Genomic DNA, 16,553 nt, shown 5'->3' with positions numbered 1-16,553 from the left:
TATACCTTTAACAAACTCTTAACTAATGCCAATAGAATTCCAGATCCTTATATTCAACAGTTTCAACCTTTTCTCCTACCAAATTTTTGCAAATAGGTGGTTTTGTTACTTTGATTTGCTACTATTTCTTAGAACACTAAAATGGTGATTAAAATAGAAAGTGGTTGGGACTGTGGAAGGTTAATCTTTTGGGTTAATCATTATAGCAATTTTCTATTTGTCACTAAATCTGAAGCACTAGATTATTGAAATATATTTTTTCATTGGTGTATATGTGTTTTTTAATGGATATCTCATTTCTAAGTAGTTACATTGCCTGAAAGATGGCCTGATAAGTGCTGGCTTCTGCCGACCTATTAAACAGTCAGGCTTGCCAACATTCACATAAAGTTCTCTGTGATATTTTCAGAGCTCAGTTCTTAATAGGACTTCTGTTGTTTTTTAAATATGTACTGTCTGTTCTGCTATATTGCAATAGTTGCATTCTTAAAAAAAACTTTACCATATCAAATATTATGCTATAAAAATAATTGTTTCAATTAGAGAAAAGGAGGAATATTTAGACTAGGAAGCTTTTACTGGGAAGAATTTCAATATTGAGTTATTTAGGTAACTATATAAGTATTTAACTAAACATTAAGCAAATTTGTTTTTCCAACTCCAATCTTCAGTTATCTCCACTTTCACCGTTATTAGCACAGAACTTTTCATACCTTTTCTTCACCTCTAACACAATTATAATAATAAACAAAACCACACAAATAAAGCAGATATACTGTTGTGCTTTTTTTCTTAATTATTTGGTGTTTATTCCCCATCATCATTAGCTAGTTTAGCCAAGAGGGATCCTTAATGTAAATCTGTCACAATGTGTTCATTTGATGTTTTGAAAATTCAGGAAAAATACCTGTATGTGAAGTTACTATACTGTTACATAGTCTTTAAAATGTATAATTTTGAAGTCTATTTGAAGCCTTTAAAAAATTTAATTTTGAAGTCTGTAAATTTTGAAATCTATAGGAGCATATTTTTGGCACAGTGAGTGGGGAGACGGGATGGAAGCAGAACATGACACTATGCATATTCTAATTATAGTATAAAATATATATGCATTTGGACAAATAACATGGAATTAGCATTGTTAGGAGTTTAGGGTCTAGAATCATAAAGGAAGGAACTGATTAGAATCCTTATTAGCTGTATAACTTTGGGCAAGTTATTTAACTTCTCTAAGCCTCAGTTTCTTTATTTAAAAATGTGATTGGTAACAGTACCTATCTCCTTGGTTCCTTCTAGGATTAAATGAGGTAAATCACACAAAGAATTTAACAAAATTCTTGGCACACACACATGATAACCACTCAGTAAAAATTAGTTACTAAATCTAGATTGTAGTGGTGGGTCTAAGGATGTGGTTTCTTTTTTCCCTCATTGTTATAGTTTTATTTGATTGATTGATTGATTGACTGGATTGGATTTATTGTTTTTACCTGTAAAAGTGACTTGGCTAGAATTCTTTGACAATTTATCATGACTGATCGTTTTTGCCTGTCCTAAGACCATCAGTATTTTTCTACTGGTTTATTAAAATGCCACATTCCATACATATCCTTTTATTAGTTGAACTAAATTAGCAGTTCATATCCCTAAAATTGTACTTTATTTTAAACTCTCAGGTATGGTTTAGGAATGATTTATTACAAGCAAGAAAAATTCAGCCTTGCAGAAATGCATTTCCAGAAAGCACTTGACATCAACCCTCAAAGTTCAGTTTTGCTTTGCCACATTGGAGTAGTAAGTAGCTTTCTAAGTATTGTTCAGTTAATCCCTTTTGAAATGTTTGTTATTGACTTAATTGCTATAATGAAAATTAGGGCTTTTTGTTATTGTTATTCTTGAAACAATATCCTAGATTCTTTTACAGCCAAAAATATTGCCTTTTTGCTTGGCATAAAGAGAAATCACTGGAGTACCCTCATTCCTTGGGCAAGTTACTTAATTTCTCTGAGGTTCTATTTTATGAGTGACAAGTAATACCACCTTGCATACCTCATAGGGTTATTATAACATTCATATGAGATACTTCATATTTTTGAGTGTTAATTATAACACTCATATGAGATACTTCATATTTTTGAAAGCAGTTTTCCATATTAATATTTAGCTCCTAAATTAAGTAATTAATAATTTAAGGCAAATTATTTCCTGTATTTTAGCCTCTGAGTGATATAGATATGTCAGGAGTAATTAAAATTATTATAAGGCAGTGTGGATTGCCAATTTTATATATTTTTTTAATGTATCTGATAATAAGTTGTACTTTGATAAGATAGGAGAAAAGGTATGTTTGCTTTTTAAAATCTCATTTACTAGTTTCTCTGCAAGCATGGTACCTTAAGTTCTTTTTCTTGCCCTCTCACCCCCTTCCCCTCTCCCTCTTTCCTTCCCCTGCCCCTTTTTCTTTCTCTCAGCAAGTTTGGCTTTTGTGTGAGCAAGCGTACAATATGAGGAAAATTATATTAGTTTGGAATTTCACTGTTCATTTTGGGGGAAGAATTCTAGTTCTTTATAATAATTTTCTTAAAAATTGACATGGTAACCTCTTTTATAGTTAGATACTGTGCAAAAAATATAAAGTATGTCAAATTAAAGATTTTTTTTCCATCACTTAAGATAAACCAAACTTGATTATCTCTTGATACCTTTTAGTGAAGTTGAACATATTTTATAGTAGGCTTGCTTCTAAAGTTATTGTGGAACAGATTGTTTTATAATTTTGAGTGGTTTCTTTGAAGTTTTTAGATAAAAGAGTATGCTTCTCTGTTAGGAAACTAGTATTTAGGATTTCAGTTCTGTGGGCAGAATATTTGGCCGCATGTAGTAATAACCTTCTGCAAAGATCATTGCATAGATGAATTTAGCACCAGATGTTGGCAGTACCTACTCTCACATTCTTGTTGGTTAAAGTTCCACAATCACATCCATTCACTCCACTTTATTTTATTTTATTAACTTATTTATTTTAATTGAGATTTTCAAGGAACATAATTTCAGTTTTAATCCCACTTTCCAATCACACTCAAATTCCAGGTAAGAGACTGGGTCATGGTTTCATAATTATACAATATAAAACAGACAAAGTGTGATGGTTGAACACCCCCCACTGGCCAGTTTCTAAAGCCCATAGTCCAGCACTGTGTGATCTGTGGGTTCTAAGACCTACAAAGGTCACTTATCTTTGCTATAGTTTCCCTGTTTTTGTTTTTTTTTGAAGTATAGTTGATTTACAATGTTGTGTTAGTTTCAGGTTTTCAGCAAGATGATTCAGTTATATATATATATATATATATATATATATATATATATATAATTTTTCAGATTCTTTCCCATTATAGGTTATTATGAGATATTGAATATAGTTCCCTGTGCTATACAGTAGGTCCTTGCTGTTTATGTATTTTGTATATAGTAGTCTGTATCTGTTAGTCCCAAACTCCTAATTTATCCCTCCCCCACCCCTTTCCCTTTGGTAATCATAAGTTTGTTTTCTATGTCTGTGAGTCTTTTCCACTTCATTTTTAACATATAATTCATCTAAGGAGGAACAGCAGAATATGAGTACACAGGAATAAATAGTGAGACTTGGTTGGGTTTTTTTTAAGTTATTTAAAATAAATTATTTACTACCCAGAATTACAGATTAATGGTTTTCAAATATGTAAAGCAGAAGGACCATTTTTAAAACAAATTCCTAAAATATGTAAAAGTGTAATTGTTCCGAGTGAAACAGGGTTGGTAAGTTTTAGAGCCAAATCCTCTAGGGGTTCTTGGAAAGTTTCGAAAAGTCTAATATTTAGAGGACCATAATAAATCTGTTAAAATGTGAGTATTACCTAGCTAAATAGTACAGATTTTCTTGAGAAGGAAGACAAAGGTTTTTCTTATCTTTTAAGCTTAAAGGTAACCAACTATCTACTCTAAAGATAGAATCTTGATTATCATTATGTAGGGTAATGGTGAATTGGGAGCTATGTTGGTTTTGAGTGACACTATTTGGTTTCACCTTTCCTCATAAATATCAAAAGGAAAAGTAGGATCTTTATTTCTTACAGGTTCAGCACGCACTGAAAAAATCTGAGAAGGCTTTGGATACCCTAAACAAAGCCATTGTTATTGATCCTAAGAACCCTCTATGCAAATTTCACAGAGCCTCAGTTTTATTTGCAAATGAAAAATATAAGGTAAGATATATACATGTATCTTAATCATCTCCAACGTTGTACTGCTTAAGTTTTGCCCCTTTTTTAATAAACTAAAAGTTATTTATACTTGAATTTTTATCTTAAATAGTCTATTTTCCCCATTTTTAAAAGCTATTTCTTTTTTGTGCCTGTGTGATTTTATTTCTTCATGAGAAGTACTCATGGGAAGGATGGGTGTATGGATATTTAGGAATATATGGTTATCCCTTGAAAAGATTTCCTACGTGGAAAGGCAGTTATCTTAAATGTAAAACATAAACCATCCTGTTAGGACCAAAATATGCGAACAGATGACAAATGAATGTGTGCATTTTTCAATAAGTATTTATTTGAGTATCTGTTATATGTCAGGCACTAGGAATGTAGTGGCAAGTGAAGCAACCATATTTCCTGCCTTTGAATAGTACCCTTCTAGAGGGAGAACAGACATTAATCAAATAATCACAAGAATAATACATAAAGGAAAAGTATACAGAGTGAGTTATGAGATCTTATAACAGGGAGACTAGGTAATCATAAACTATGAATCCAAAGTTTTGATTTTAAGTTCAGGTTACTTTTTAAATAAATTCAGGCTCTTTCTACTAAAAACAGTTAAAAAGTTACCAAAAAAATACCCGAAATTTAAGTGCATGGAAAAACTTGGGTTAAATAATGCATTTTAGTGGACTCCTTCCCTAGAAATCTGTTATTCCAGTACACATTGAAATTTGCTGAAATCGAAAAATACAAACTCGGTGGTAAGCCCTTAACTTTTTACAAGACTAAGAAAGATATATAAAGGGATTAAATGTATAATTTATTCTTTGTCATTTATTCAGTGATTCTTATAGTCTCGCTCTGGTTTTCTTTATGAAGTGGATGTCTAATCCTACTGTTCTGTCCTTTTAAAACTTCTTTTAAATCTAATAAACACTTTTAACTTGCTCTTTGAAGCACTATAATTGTAATTCAGCATTTGTTTTCATTTTTTTGCTTCACTGTACTTCTCTAGATATGTGGTCAGGTTTTTCTGTTGAAGGATTTTATTCAATTTATTGTTCTTAAAGCCATTTTAATGCCACCACACCTACCAGGAATGCCATGTAAATCAGCCTTATACTTGCTTCAAGAAGCTCATGTTCTAATCTGATCCACTGTCCAGGCTGTAATGGTTATAGTCATTTTTGAGTACCAGCTTGGGGCTTGGCTACTTTGATGCATGGATTAGATACAGGTAGAAAAAGGGCATAAGGAACAGTTACTGATTGCTCCTGAAATGTCTTGCCTCCAAAATGAAAATCAAATTGTGTTAGAGGGCCACCTCAGTCTCTGTGGCAAAAACATTGCTAGACACCACCCTATTTAATGTGTTGTGTTGATATCTAGTTGTGTAAGTCTTAAGTCTTTTAGAGCAAAAATGAGAACTCTGGTGCTGTGTTAGACACTATTTCTCACTATTTTTCTATTTGCAGATAGATTATCGGGGGGAGGCATGATAGATACATGAAATTTTGATAACAGTTGTAACATATAGTCATAGGAAAAAACACACATCAATTCTGAACTGTGTGAACTGTGTGTGGTGTAGAAGTATAGAAGTTTTGGGGTATGTTATCTTGATTAAAATTTCTTTAAAGCAGTGATTCTCAAAGTATGGTCTGGGAACTTCTGGTGGGGGTGGTCCCAAAAACCCTTTCAAGAAGTCCACAAGGTCAAAACTATTTTCATAATAATATTTAGATGTTATTTGCCTTTTTCACTTTCATTTTCTCCCCAGTGTACAGTGGAATGTTTCAAAAATTACTTGATGTGATATCATAACAGATTGAATGCAGAAGCAGATAAGAGAGTCCAGCTGTCTTCTGTTAACCAGAGATTTGCAAAAATGTTAAACAGTGTCACTCTTCTCACTGATTTTTTATTGTTCTGATTAGAAATATATTATGTTAGTTAACATAACTAGGCTAGATTCCTAACAGTGGGATTGCTGAATCAATGTTTACCTGCAGTTGTTAACTTAATAGATAATGCTAAGTTGTCCTCACATAGAGGTTGCATCAATTTACAATTCTGCCCTCAGTGATGAGAATACCTGATTTCCTTCACTCACGGTAACTTCATGTAACATCAAACTTTTTATTTTTGTCCACTTACTAGGTGAAAAATTGACAGTATCTCATTTGGGGAGCCAGTTTTTTGGGGTTTTTTATTCTTGGCTGCATTGGGTCTTTGCTGCTGCGCTCGGGCTTTGCGGCGAGTGGGGGCCACTCTTCGTTGTGGTGTGTGGGCTTCTCGTTGCGGAGCATGGGCTCCAGGCACATGGGCTTCAGTAGTTGCAGCACGTGGGCTCAGCAGCTGCGGCTCACGGGCTCTAGAACGCAGGCTCAGCAGTTGTGGCACACAGGCTTAGTTGCTCCGTGGCATGTGGGATCTTCCCAGATCAGGGCTCGAACCCATGTCCCCTGCATTGGCAGGCAGACTCCCAACCACTTCGCCACCAGGGAAGCCCCAGTTTTTATTTTTAATCATCATATCTTTCTTTTAAATACAAATGCAGTTTTCCTATCTGTCTTTTCAATCTCCTGAACCCTTTAGCAGTGGTCAGAAAATTGCTAGATAATTTTAACTCAATTCAGAGGGTTAAATTTTAGGCTCTTCATCATTAGTTAAAATGGCAGGTTGGTATTCAAAGCTTAGTGCTGGTGTCAGGCAGAAGGTAAATTAACAGAACTTCAGAGTTGTTCTGCAACTTAGTTTTTAAAACACTTTCATATACAGTGTGATGGAGTTTAGTTATTTTAAACAAAATGGTGACAAAAGCAAGGGTTGTCACCTCCATATTTCACAAAGAATTGTGTGTGTTTTCAGTAAATTTTGGTGAATTCCTGCCACTTCTTAGTTCCTGTTGTCATAAGTATTTTCCTTGCATTTTATTTTCACAACAAGAATTAATGCAACAAGGAAGTACATTGATTAAGATCTAGTAAGCTTTAGTTAAGATGATTTAGTTAAGATAAAAACACTTGCTTAGTCAAAACTGTACTATTTTGCTACTGTGTTTTTCTTTGCTTTTTTCAGTCTGCTTTACAAGAACTTGAAGAATTGAAACAAATTGTTCCCAAAGAGTCCCTCGTTTACTTCTTAATAGGAAAGGTAAAGATTGGGGCCCTGGTTCTAAACTGTGACTTTCATAACATATTAATTTTTGAAGAATAAATATAATATTTTATTGTGCAATATCTGTTGAGCAAATTCAACTAGAGCTCTGAACTAATTGCTCTGGAAATAAAGAATGGATTTAGTTTTAACACTTAAGAAGATGACATCCTACTGAAGAAGCAAGAACACACACCCTATAACCCTAATCCTTCTATAGTTTTGCAAGTGTATTAGCACTTGCAGCCAATGGCCAGTAATGAATTCCTAACTGAGGCTACCTCAAGGAAAGCCCTTAGCTTCCAATTATCAATAAAATACTCAAACATCCCCCAAAAGAAGAAAAGTAATGCCGCTGTGTTGTTTAGTTTGAAAAAATGGCTTGCAAAATTTCCAAGGCCAGACTAGTCAGGATTTTACACACTGGGCCCCCAGATGCCAGTTGGTTAAGGTAGCTGAGGACAGTGGACAGGTGCTGAGAGTTGATGTAACTCCGTTTAAAATCAGTGTAAATGAATGCTAATCAAGCAGCTTATAGTCCATTTCTTTCCATTATCATTGTTCCAGACAGAGTGAGATTTATTGGAAGCTCACTACCTGAGAGATATAGGCAAGGAATTCTGAAAATAATATCTGAATATATTAAAAGGAACTCAAAAGTTGGTATGAATTCTTCGATAGGATGAAAATGTCCTACTCATCAGAATGAATTTATAGCACATAATCAAGAGCCTAATTTAAATTTAAAATGTTTAGGATTTTATAGCTGAAGCTTACAACTTAATGAAAAATGTAGTGCTGCTGTTTATTTTTAGGTTTACAAGAAGTTAGGTCAAACGCACCTCGCCCTGATGAATTTCTCTTGGGCTATGGATTTAGATCCTAAAGGAGCCAATAACCAGATTAAAGAGGCAATTGATAAGCGCTACCTTCCAGATGATGAGGAGCCAATCACCCAAGAGGAACAGATCAGTGAGTATCATCCATGTGAATTAGGTTTATATGTGGTTATTCAAACTAGAAAGCTAATGAAACACCACATCACAGTTGGTAAGATGAAACAAATATTTCTTTATGGCACAGAATAAACATGGAAATTTTTTTGAGTATTCAGAAAGCTACCTTTTGTATACGGATTTAGGGACTGCTTTTTTATTTTATCTCTAACCATGTTAGATTCTTTATACCAAATGAAATTTTAGGGAAATTGAACAGGGTCGTATAATAACAGCATGCATATGGAGCCAGGTAACTAGTTTCAGTTCTGGATCTAGTTTGCTGTGTGATTTTTGACAAATCCATTGCTAACTTTTACCTAAGCTTCAATCTATGTAACTAATGCCTGCCTTATCTGCTTCATAGGAACGTGGTAGGGGGAGAAAAGATGATAGGTGTGACTATGTTGAAAACATTATAAGTGTTAAGTGAATGAATAATAAATTTGTGCACCTTTTGAAGTACTGACAGATCTGTAGTAGCTATTCAAATTCTATGTAGCTCTCACAAACCTAAAATCTAAATATATGGTGAATATATTTAAATGGAGAGATCAAAAAAAGAGGAAGGAACAAAGAATTAGATTGATAACTTAAGGCAGTAAATACTCTATCCCTATACTGAATCACTACATTGTACACCTGAAACTAATATAATATTGTAAATCAGCTATACATCAATTAATTAAAAAGCAAAAAATATATATACTCTATCGCTTAATTGAGAGTATGTCTTAAAATAATTAATGAGAGCCAAGACTTAATATATTAATATTTTTTAGTAAGAGAATTGAGAGACCTCTGATGAGATAAACTAAGATGACTTTGTTCCAGAAATATATTTATATTCTATATTTTTGTGAACTAACAGGGACTGTCCCCAAAGTGGAGTCAACAATTGGACGGAATGTCAGAGAATAGTTCTGATTCTTAGGTTAGGAATAGGAATTCATTAGGGAGAGGCAGTTTTAGTAGTTAAAACTCTTAAAGGTTAAATGCAATAAAATAATCTTAGACATGCTATAAAATAAGGAACTTGAATTGCATTTTATTGAAGGATATCAGGATTTTTAAGGGCTTTTATTTAAGGTCTCATCTCTCTGAATATAATAATTTTCTTGTTTTCATGAACCAACAAAAAATATTTGTCAGATACCTTACTGTAGATTTTTGTTTTATTTTTAAAGTGGGAACAGATGAATCCCAGGAGAGCAGCATGACAGATGCGGATGACACACAACTTCATGCAGCTGAAAGTGATGAATTTTAACTTCTGGAAATCAAGACTTTTGCAACTGGATGTGTGACTAGTGCTGATGTGTTTCTTGTCCTTCCATATACTGAGTCTTCACTCTTGAGCCAGCAGTGTCATCATCCATCACTTATACCCTGAGTGTGCCCCTTTCATTGGACCCTGACTGTACACAGAATGAAAGGCAGTGCAATATTTAGCTGCTAACAAGACTGGCTCTTTCACCAGTATGAATGACAATTTAGGGGGTAGGTAGGGTGGGAAACTTTCTTTTCTTTTTTTTTCTTTAATCTCCCTTTGTTGGAAAGCTATCATGGAAGGAAGAGTTTTGTTTTATCTTGAAGGAACCATTAGAGATGGAAAATGGTGATGAACCAGAATCTCTTGGTCGTTTTTCCAAAAATTTGTTTTACTTGGTTCTGTTCCTGATAAACAAAGTGACTGATCTTCATTTCTAGGTTCTTCAAGAATGGTGTTAGCAAGTGCCAGATGGAACAATAAAAGACATTGCCTATAACAGAGTAACTTGATTGCCAAGGAATGTAAATTACCTTAAACTTGCAGTGTCTCCCATAAACAAATATAATGGGCATATTGGAACTCATATGTAGGAATCAATATCCCTCCATACAGTGTACAATTACTCTTGGCAAGAATACTTTAATGTCTAACCAAGAATTTTAATTTATTCATCTTGCTTCAAAGTGTTGATCATTGTTGTCTAGGTATTACAAACTTTAAAATTGGTCCTTACCATATTGCCTCTTCTCTTTGAGCTCTGTGGGATCACCTTTAACATTCAGAGATGATAGAAGGGTTGCCCACTGAAAAGCCAAAAAAAGGCTCTTAATAACCATTTAAGTTCACCAGAAGAATCAAAATGAGAGCACTAAATGCAAAGACTTTAGGAGATCATGACAGTGAAAGCCTTAATACAGTCAGAATCCTGCCATAACCTTGAATCTATATTTGTTCAAGACAGTATCCCTCTGACTTTTCTAAGTGTTTAAGCAGGGTGCAAGAATGTGTGGTTACCTGCAGTTGAGGTCATTTCCATTCTTTTCAACTCTCTGCTTCAAATTATTTTCAATAGTGTGAGTCACCAAAACATTTACTGAGAGTGATTGGGTTTAGGATATTAGAAATTCTTAGCTGAAAAAAACCCCCGCTCTTACGAAGGAGAGGAATTCTCTTTTGAGTTTGTCATAATATAGGTTGATGTCTTTGGGGAATGACCATAATTTTAAAGATCTAATTATGCATAATGAAATGGGAATTATTGGAATTTCACAGTAACCAATTTAAAGTCTTAAATTGTGTATCTCCTTTATTGTAATGTATGGAAATTTTTAGAGAAACTTTAGTTAACATTTTGTTAAGTGCCAATGTCAGAATATAACAAATTTATAGTTTCTTATGAATGACAGGCCTACAGTTATTGTTTTGGATTATTTGATGAAGGACAAACTTATCTACTGGTTACCTGTATTTGTTAGTCAAGCTGTGAAAATAAGGTGGATTACAGAAGGTAAGAAAAAAATTTTAGCCTGTAGACTCAGTAATTTTCTATCATTTACTATTAATCTGCTGATTTGAATGTGGCTTAGATACCGTTACAAACTAATTCAAGTCAGAGTCTTAGATTAGGTATTGGGTGCCAGAGAGGTATTTAACAAAATTTTCTACCTAAATCTATATTTGTGCTGCCTAAAAAAAAATAATTTATAAGAAAAAGGAAAGGTTGTGAGTAAACGAATATCATTAAAAATTCCCAAAGGCTAGCACTTGGATTCTAACAAATATTCCATTTTTATCCATTAGTTCTGTAATATTTAATTTTATATTCTTTTATTTTTTTAATTGGCAAATCATAAGCCAGCTGTATAACAGTATCAAATATAGAGTTTCATAGAAAGCTTTGGACTGAGCTCTTTGTTACAGAGCTTGGAGAAAGCTATGCTCAGAAAACAATTTGCTGATGTATAATTAGTTATTTTTTGTAGTAGGAATTTATGTCCTGTGCCAGAAGTAAGTCTTTCTGGTACTAATTTTGAGACCAAGGATAAAAGGATAGTTGTGGAAGGCACAGCATGGCAATGGTTGGCTGAGGGATAATCAGCCTAAGCTTGACCTGATTGCATTTTCCTCACACCTCTACTTTCAGAGTCATTTAGGTATTTGAAGCCTTATTTCCCACCTATTTACTGTTTCTGGCTTTCTCTTTTCTTTTTTTCTTTCTTTTTTGCTTGGAATGGAGATTAAACAACCAGAAGAAGATATGCATTGTGATCAAGCAAAATGTTTGCTTCAAATTTCATAAGTTATTTTGAAGGAAATCAGAAATACTAAGTACTTTGACGTCCTTGTTTCTCTTTAAGCTTTTCACATGTGTGTGTACACACACAAAAACACACACACACACTCTTGTTCAGAAGTTATGTTGTGGCATTGGATATTTTCCCCCTTGGAAATGGTTCTTAACTCTGGGATTTTAGAAGTTTGGAAAATATTTTTTCAAGAGAACAATGGTACTCAAAATAATGAAAGGTGGTCCTACTTTTTCTGTATTTCATTACTTTAAAATTTTTATTTTTTCCAAGAACTGCAAGTGACATTTGAACCATGCTGCTGTTGTACCTTAAACAAAAACTCAGTGATAACCAGTATTTAGTCTATTAAAAATGCTCTTTTTGAAGAAAAAAGTTTGCAAGTCTCTGTTTAGCCAGAGTATAGTATGGGTCTTCACAAGAAATATGGTGACCTGTTTTCTTTGTGAAAACCTAGGAAAATGCAAGCGTGGGTGTGATGTGTGTGTTCTATTTGCATTGAAACAATGTAATTTTGTGTCTTCTTTTTGCTTTTCCTGACTTATTTCGGAAATTGTACAGTCTTGGGGGGGAAAGTCTTTTCTGTTAATATATTTGCAATTCATTAAAGGATATGGAAAATCCAAATAAATTACTTTTGAAAGCAAATTTATAATCAAGTCATTAAAGCTATATAAGAGCTGTGCCATCTGTATTTTTATAGTAAGGCACAGCAAAATAGTGAAAGATTACAGTTTTATGTTCCACAAAAGTCTAGGGCAATGTTTCTCTATTTTTTTTTTAACTTACACCCTCTTCTAATATATATATATTTTTTTTTAACTCACACCGTTTTTTTAGTATTATTTGGAATGTCAAAATAAATATTGTGACCAAAAAATGGTAACTTTTAGAACATATTTTTCCCAAACTACAAAAGTCCCTTGCCAGCAGCTGCTACTTTGCAAGTCAACTGCTTATTATTCTTTAATCATGTGATTTCTGAAATTCCTTTAAAAGGGACACACAGCTTTTTTGTTCTAATTAGAATCAATTTTAAATATCAAGATCTGAAAGAAGTAGAATATAGAAACCAAATTTTACTCTAGTTTGATATCTTGGAAAAAGGGTAGAGAGCTGAAGGGTTTTGTTCAGACTTGAAGAAAGGGTAGCAATAGGGAAAAAGACATAAAGTGAGATGCGCTGAGCAGGTGAGAGGGAATGACTCAGACCGTAACCTTCCCTAGGACTGGCCATTTGCTGTCAGCAGGGCAGGGATAACTAGAAATGTAGGTAGGAAGTATTCTTTGGTTTGTTTAGCCTCTAATTAATGGTTCATGAAGGTTCAGAAGTGCAAACTTTGCTAAATACTTATGTTTAGTGAGATCTTGCCATGTGCACCGTGTTACTTTCCTTGTGTACAGTATTTTCAGTCCTCAACCCTATAAGGTAGGTGCTACTGCATTTTACAAAAGAGAAAACCAAGACTCAACTATTAAATGATAGAGCTGGACACTTTTGGCATTTGTGTATGTTCAAAACCTTTTACTTAGTTTTGGACTTCTCTGGAAGTTTCAGATCATATCTAATGTTAACTCTCAAGTGTCCTCCCTAGCATTTTGACATTAAGTGTCACAGAAGTTCGGGTTTTACAAAGGAAACTTTATTACTAACTGTAGATTTAAATCTATTATATGCTTAGTCCTTTGAAGGGGCTTTTATGTGTATCCTCCCTCTGTACTTTTCATACTGAAACTGAAAGCGGTATCCCTTTCTTGAGTAACTAGAATTTGCTTTAAAGTAGGAAATTTTAAGTGCTTGATTTTCCTTCCATTTTTACTTTTTTTTTTAATTACCAATTTCCCTTAACACAAGCATTCTTTTTATTCAACACCCTCAAAATGGAATTTTCAATTTGAGGCTAAAAGCTGTATTTGAGAAGAAAATTCAAATGGATAGTGCATCACTGGAGTTGGAATAAGAAAAAGAGTAAGTAACAGTGGGAGCAAAGAAGTAGAATTAAGGTTTCTAATCATGTATTTTTAAAAAGCACTAGACTGATATCTAGGAAATGTAGACTTTGCCCCTTAGTTGCTGTGTGACCCTGAACAATTAAACTTTTTTTCTCATCAATACAAAGAAGATCAGATCTACCCTTCTTATCCCACAGAGGACTGAGGATCGTATGTGTTAAAGCATGGAAATGCTTTGTAAAACTAAAGCACTGTACAAATATACAGTGGTATTGTCAGGATGGAGGTGATGTTATAGAAACATCACAAATAGAAACACATATATACACATATACTATGTACTATACATATAATCTGACATTTTATATCCTGCAACCCCTGAACGAGAACTTACAGCTATATTGGCATAACTATCTGCAAATCACCCCAAATAACATGTAGTCTAAGGTGTTAGATTTTTCTCAATATTTTGTGAGTTAATACATCACTGGGCAAGGTGCTACACAAGAATAAAAATTCATCAGTTCTTAGTTTCCTAATGAAAAGACTTGATTGGGTAAAGGGATTTCTTTGTATATAACAGCACTCCTTAAACTTACGCCAGTTTGCAGCCCTTATACCAGTCGATGCTATAAATCTGTGCCCATAATCATTTGCATATCTTGAAAAATGCTAGTATTTATCTTCTTTTTATTTAGGATTTATGGATCACTTTGATATAAGAATAATCTCGTTTCATCTTTACAGCCTTATAAGGTAAGGCATGTATTACCTGTTTTATACAAGAGGAAACTAAGTCTTAGAGAAACCAAAGCATTTGCAAAAAGAGGAAGATCTTTTGCAGGAACAGCTTGGCACACATTTGCTTACATATTTTTGGCCAGGACTGGGTCAAATAATCATCCTTAGCTGCAAGGGATACTTGGTAAATTTTAGAATCTGGTAAAAGGGACTGGGTTTGCCATGACTGGTTTAGATACATTGTGATCTGTGTTTGGACCCAGAGATTTTGTTAGCAAAGAAGGGGGAATGGCTGTTGGCTTAGCAGCCAAGAGCACCTACCACACTGCTGTAGAGAGGGTAACGCTTTTTGTCAGTTGATCCTAAAAACTTAGTGAACTTTCCTATTCTAAGAATTTGTAGGGTTTCTATTTGAGCAGGGAATTCCTGACATTAATTCCTTTTTTTTTCCCCATCATGTATTTTATTTTATTTTTTATTTTTTTTACATCTTTATTGGAGTATAATTGCTTTACAATGGTGTGTTAGTTTCTGCTTTATAACAAAGTGAATCAACTATACATATACACATGTACCCATATCTCTTCCCTCTTGCGTCTCTCTCCCTCCCACCCTCCCTATCCCACCCCTCCAGGCGGTCACAAAGCACCCAGCTGATCTCCCTGTGCTATGCGGCTGCTTCCCACTAGTTATCTACCTTACGTTTGGTAGTGTATATATGTCCATGCCTCTCTCTCGCATTAATTCCTTTTTAATCCTTGTGTAAAATACCTCATTTCTTTTTTCTTTTTAATTGCTGTGGCTGGGATCACCAATATTATATGGAGCAGTAGCAGCCATAATATCAAGCACTCATTGTTTTATTCCGAGTCTTAAAGAAAATGCATCTTAATTTTCTCAAACTTTCAACTCGATATAATCTAAAACCACTCATGTGCAATATGTTGCCTTTGTTAATCTCATTGCCAATTCCAACACAACTCTCGCTTCAACTACCATTTATAACCATTGATAATTAAGATACCTCCTTTCCATCGCTAGTTTTCAATGGTTTACATCGTGACTGGGTGCTGAAATGTATGTCTGATAAGAAAAAAGTATATTGAGACTCCTAGGGCTGGAAAACAATGGCACTTAACCTGATTACAAATCTGTCCCTCTCCCAAAACAACCATAAAATCAAGTAGAACAAAACTGTACATGTTTCATGCCTTCATTATTAAGAGAATACTATAACTTCAAATTACCTGTAAGTAGAGCGGAAATTTTCCAGTAGGGATCCTGCTATCACCATTAGCCTGTGGTCACAGAAAGTGAGGAAAAAGGCTAAGTCTCTCCATGGACAGAGCTGAATGGAGTAGAAGACTTATTACAGGAAGCCCAGAATCTTCGGGGGAAAAAATGAAACAAATGTAAAATACCGAACACAGGTTGGGACTTGGTAGATTATAGCCCTCACTTCAGGGAAAGGTTAAAAATGTCTGGAACCAGGAGTGGCAGCCTCATACAAGCAGTGTTTCTACGGGAGAATAAGATATGAAAAAGAGGCATTGAAAGGAAAAAGGGGAAATAAAAGACTGGCAGAAAAGAGAAAGCACATCATTCTTCCCACCCCTACCAGCAAGATCCTGAAACTGCAAAAAAGAGCTCTCAAACTAGGAATCCTGCCCATGAAATGACTGGGAATAGAGCAAAGCGATCCCCGTCCATACAAAACTATTGCAAAAAGCCAGCAAACGTAAATTAAAGGCTTTCTGCTGATAAAAAAGACTCTCCCCAAAACAACTGCAAAGCTGAAGAAAAATATGCTTTTAAAAGCATATGAGGAAGTGAAATGTCACCTTAATTGAAAAAAAAAATCAACAAAAAGCATTGATAAATTTGAC

At 34.2% G+C, this 16,553-nt stretch overlaps 1 protein-coding gene across 11 annotated transcripts in view; it reads left to right on the top strand.

The window, feature by feature from the left end:
* The window catches only part of CDC27 (cell division cycle 27), a 56,464-nt gene extending 43,842 nt beyond the window's left edge, over positions 1-12,622 (top strand). For 8 of the 11 annotated variants that reach the window (XM_019944476.3, XM_019944468.3, XM_019944474.3 and 5 more), the window contains 5 exons: positions 1,677-1,794; positions 4,113-4,241; positions 7,323-7,397; positions 8,216-8,372; positions 9,583-12,622. In XM_019944476.3, the coding sequence (XP_019800035.1) occupies positions 1,677-1,794; positions 4,113-4,241; positions 7,323-7,397; positions 8,216-8,372; positions 9,583-9,665 (562 nt within the window). In that variant the 3' untranslated portion in view covers positions 9,666-12,622. The remainder of the gene's footprint in view (positions 1-1,676; positions 1,795-4,112; positions 4,242-7,322; positions 7,398-8,215; positions 8,373-9,582) is intronic. The other 3 variants (XM_033846792.2, XM_073797834.1, XM_073797833.1) reach the window with 1 other exon arrangement.
* The last annotated feature ends 3,931 nt before the right edge of the window (positions 12,623-16,553 follow it).

This window comes from Tursiops truncatus, chromosome 20 (assembly GCF_011762595.2).
Source record: "Tursiops truncatus isolate mTurTru1 chromosome 20, mTurTru1.mat.Y, whole genome shotgun sequence".
NCBI classification, from domain to species: Eukaryota; Metazoa; Chordata; class Mammalia; order Artiodactyla; family Delphinidae; genus Tursiops; species Tursiops truncatus.
This window is presented reverse-complemented; position numbering and strand designations above follow the sequence as displayed.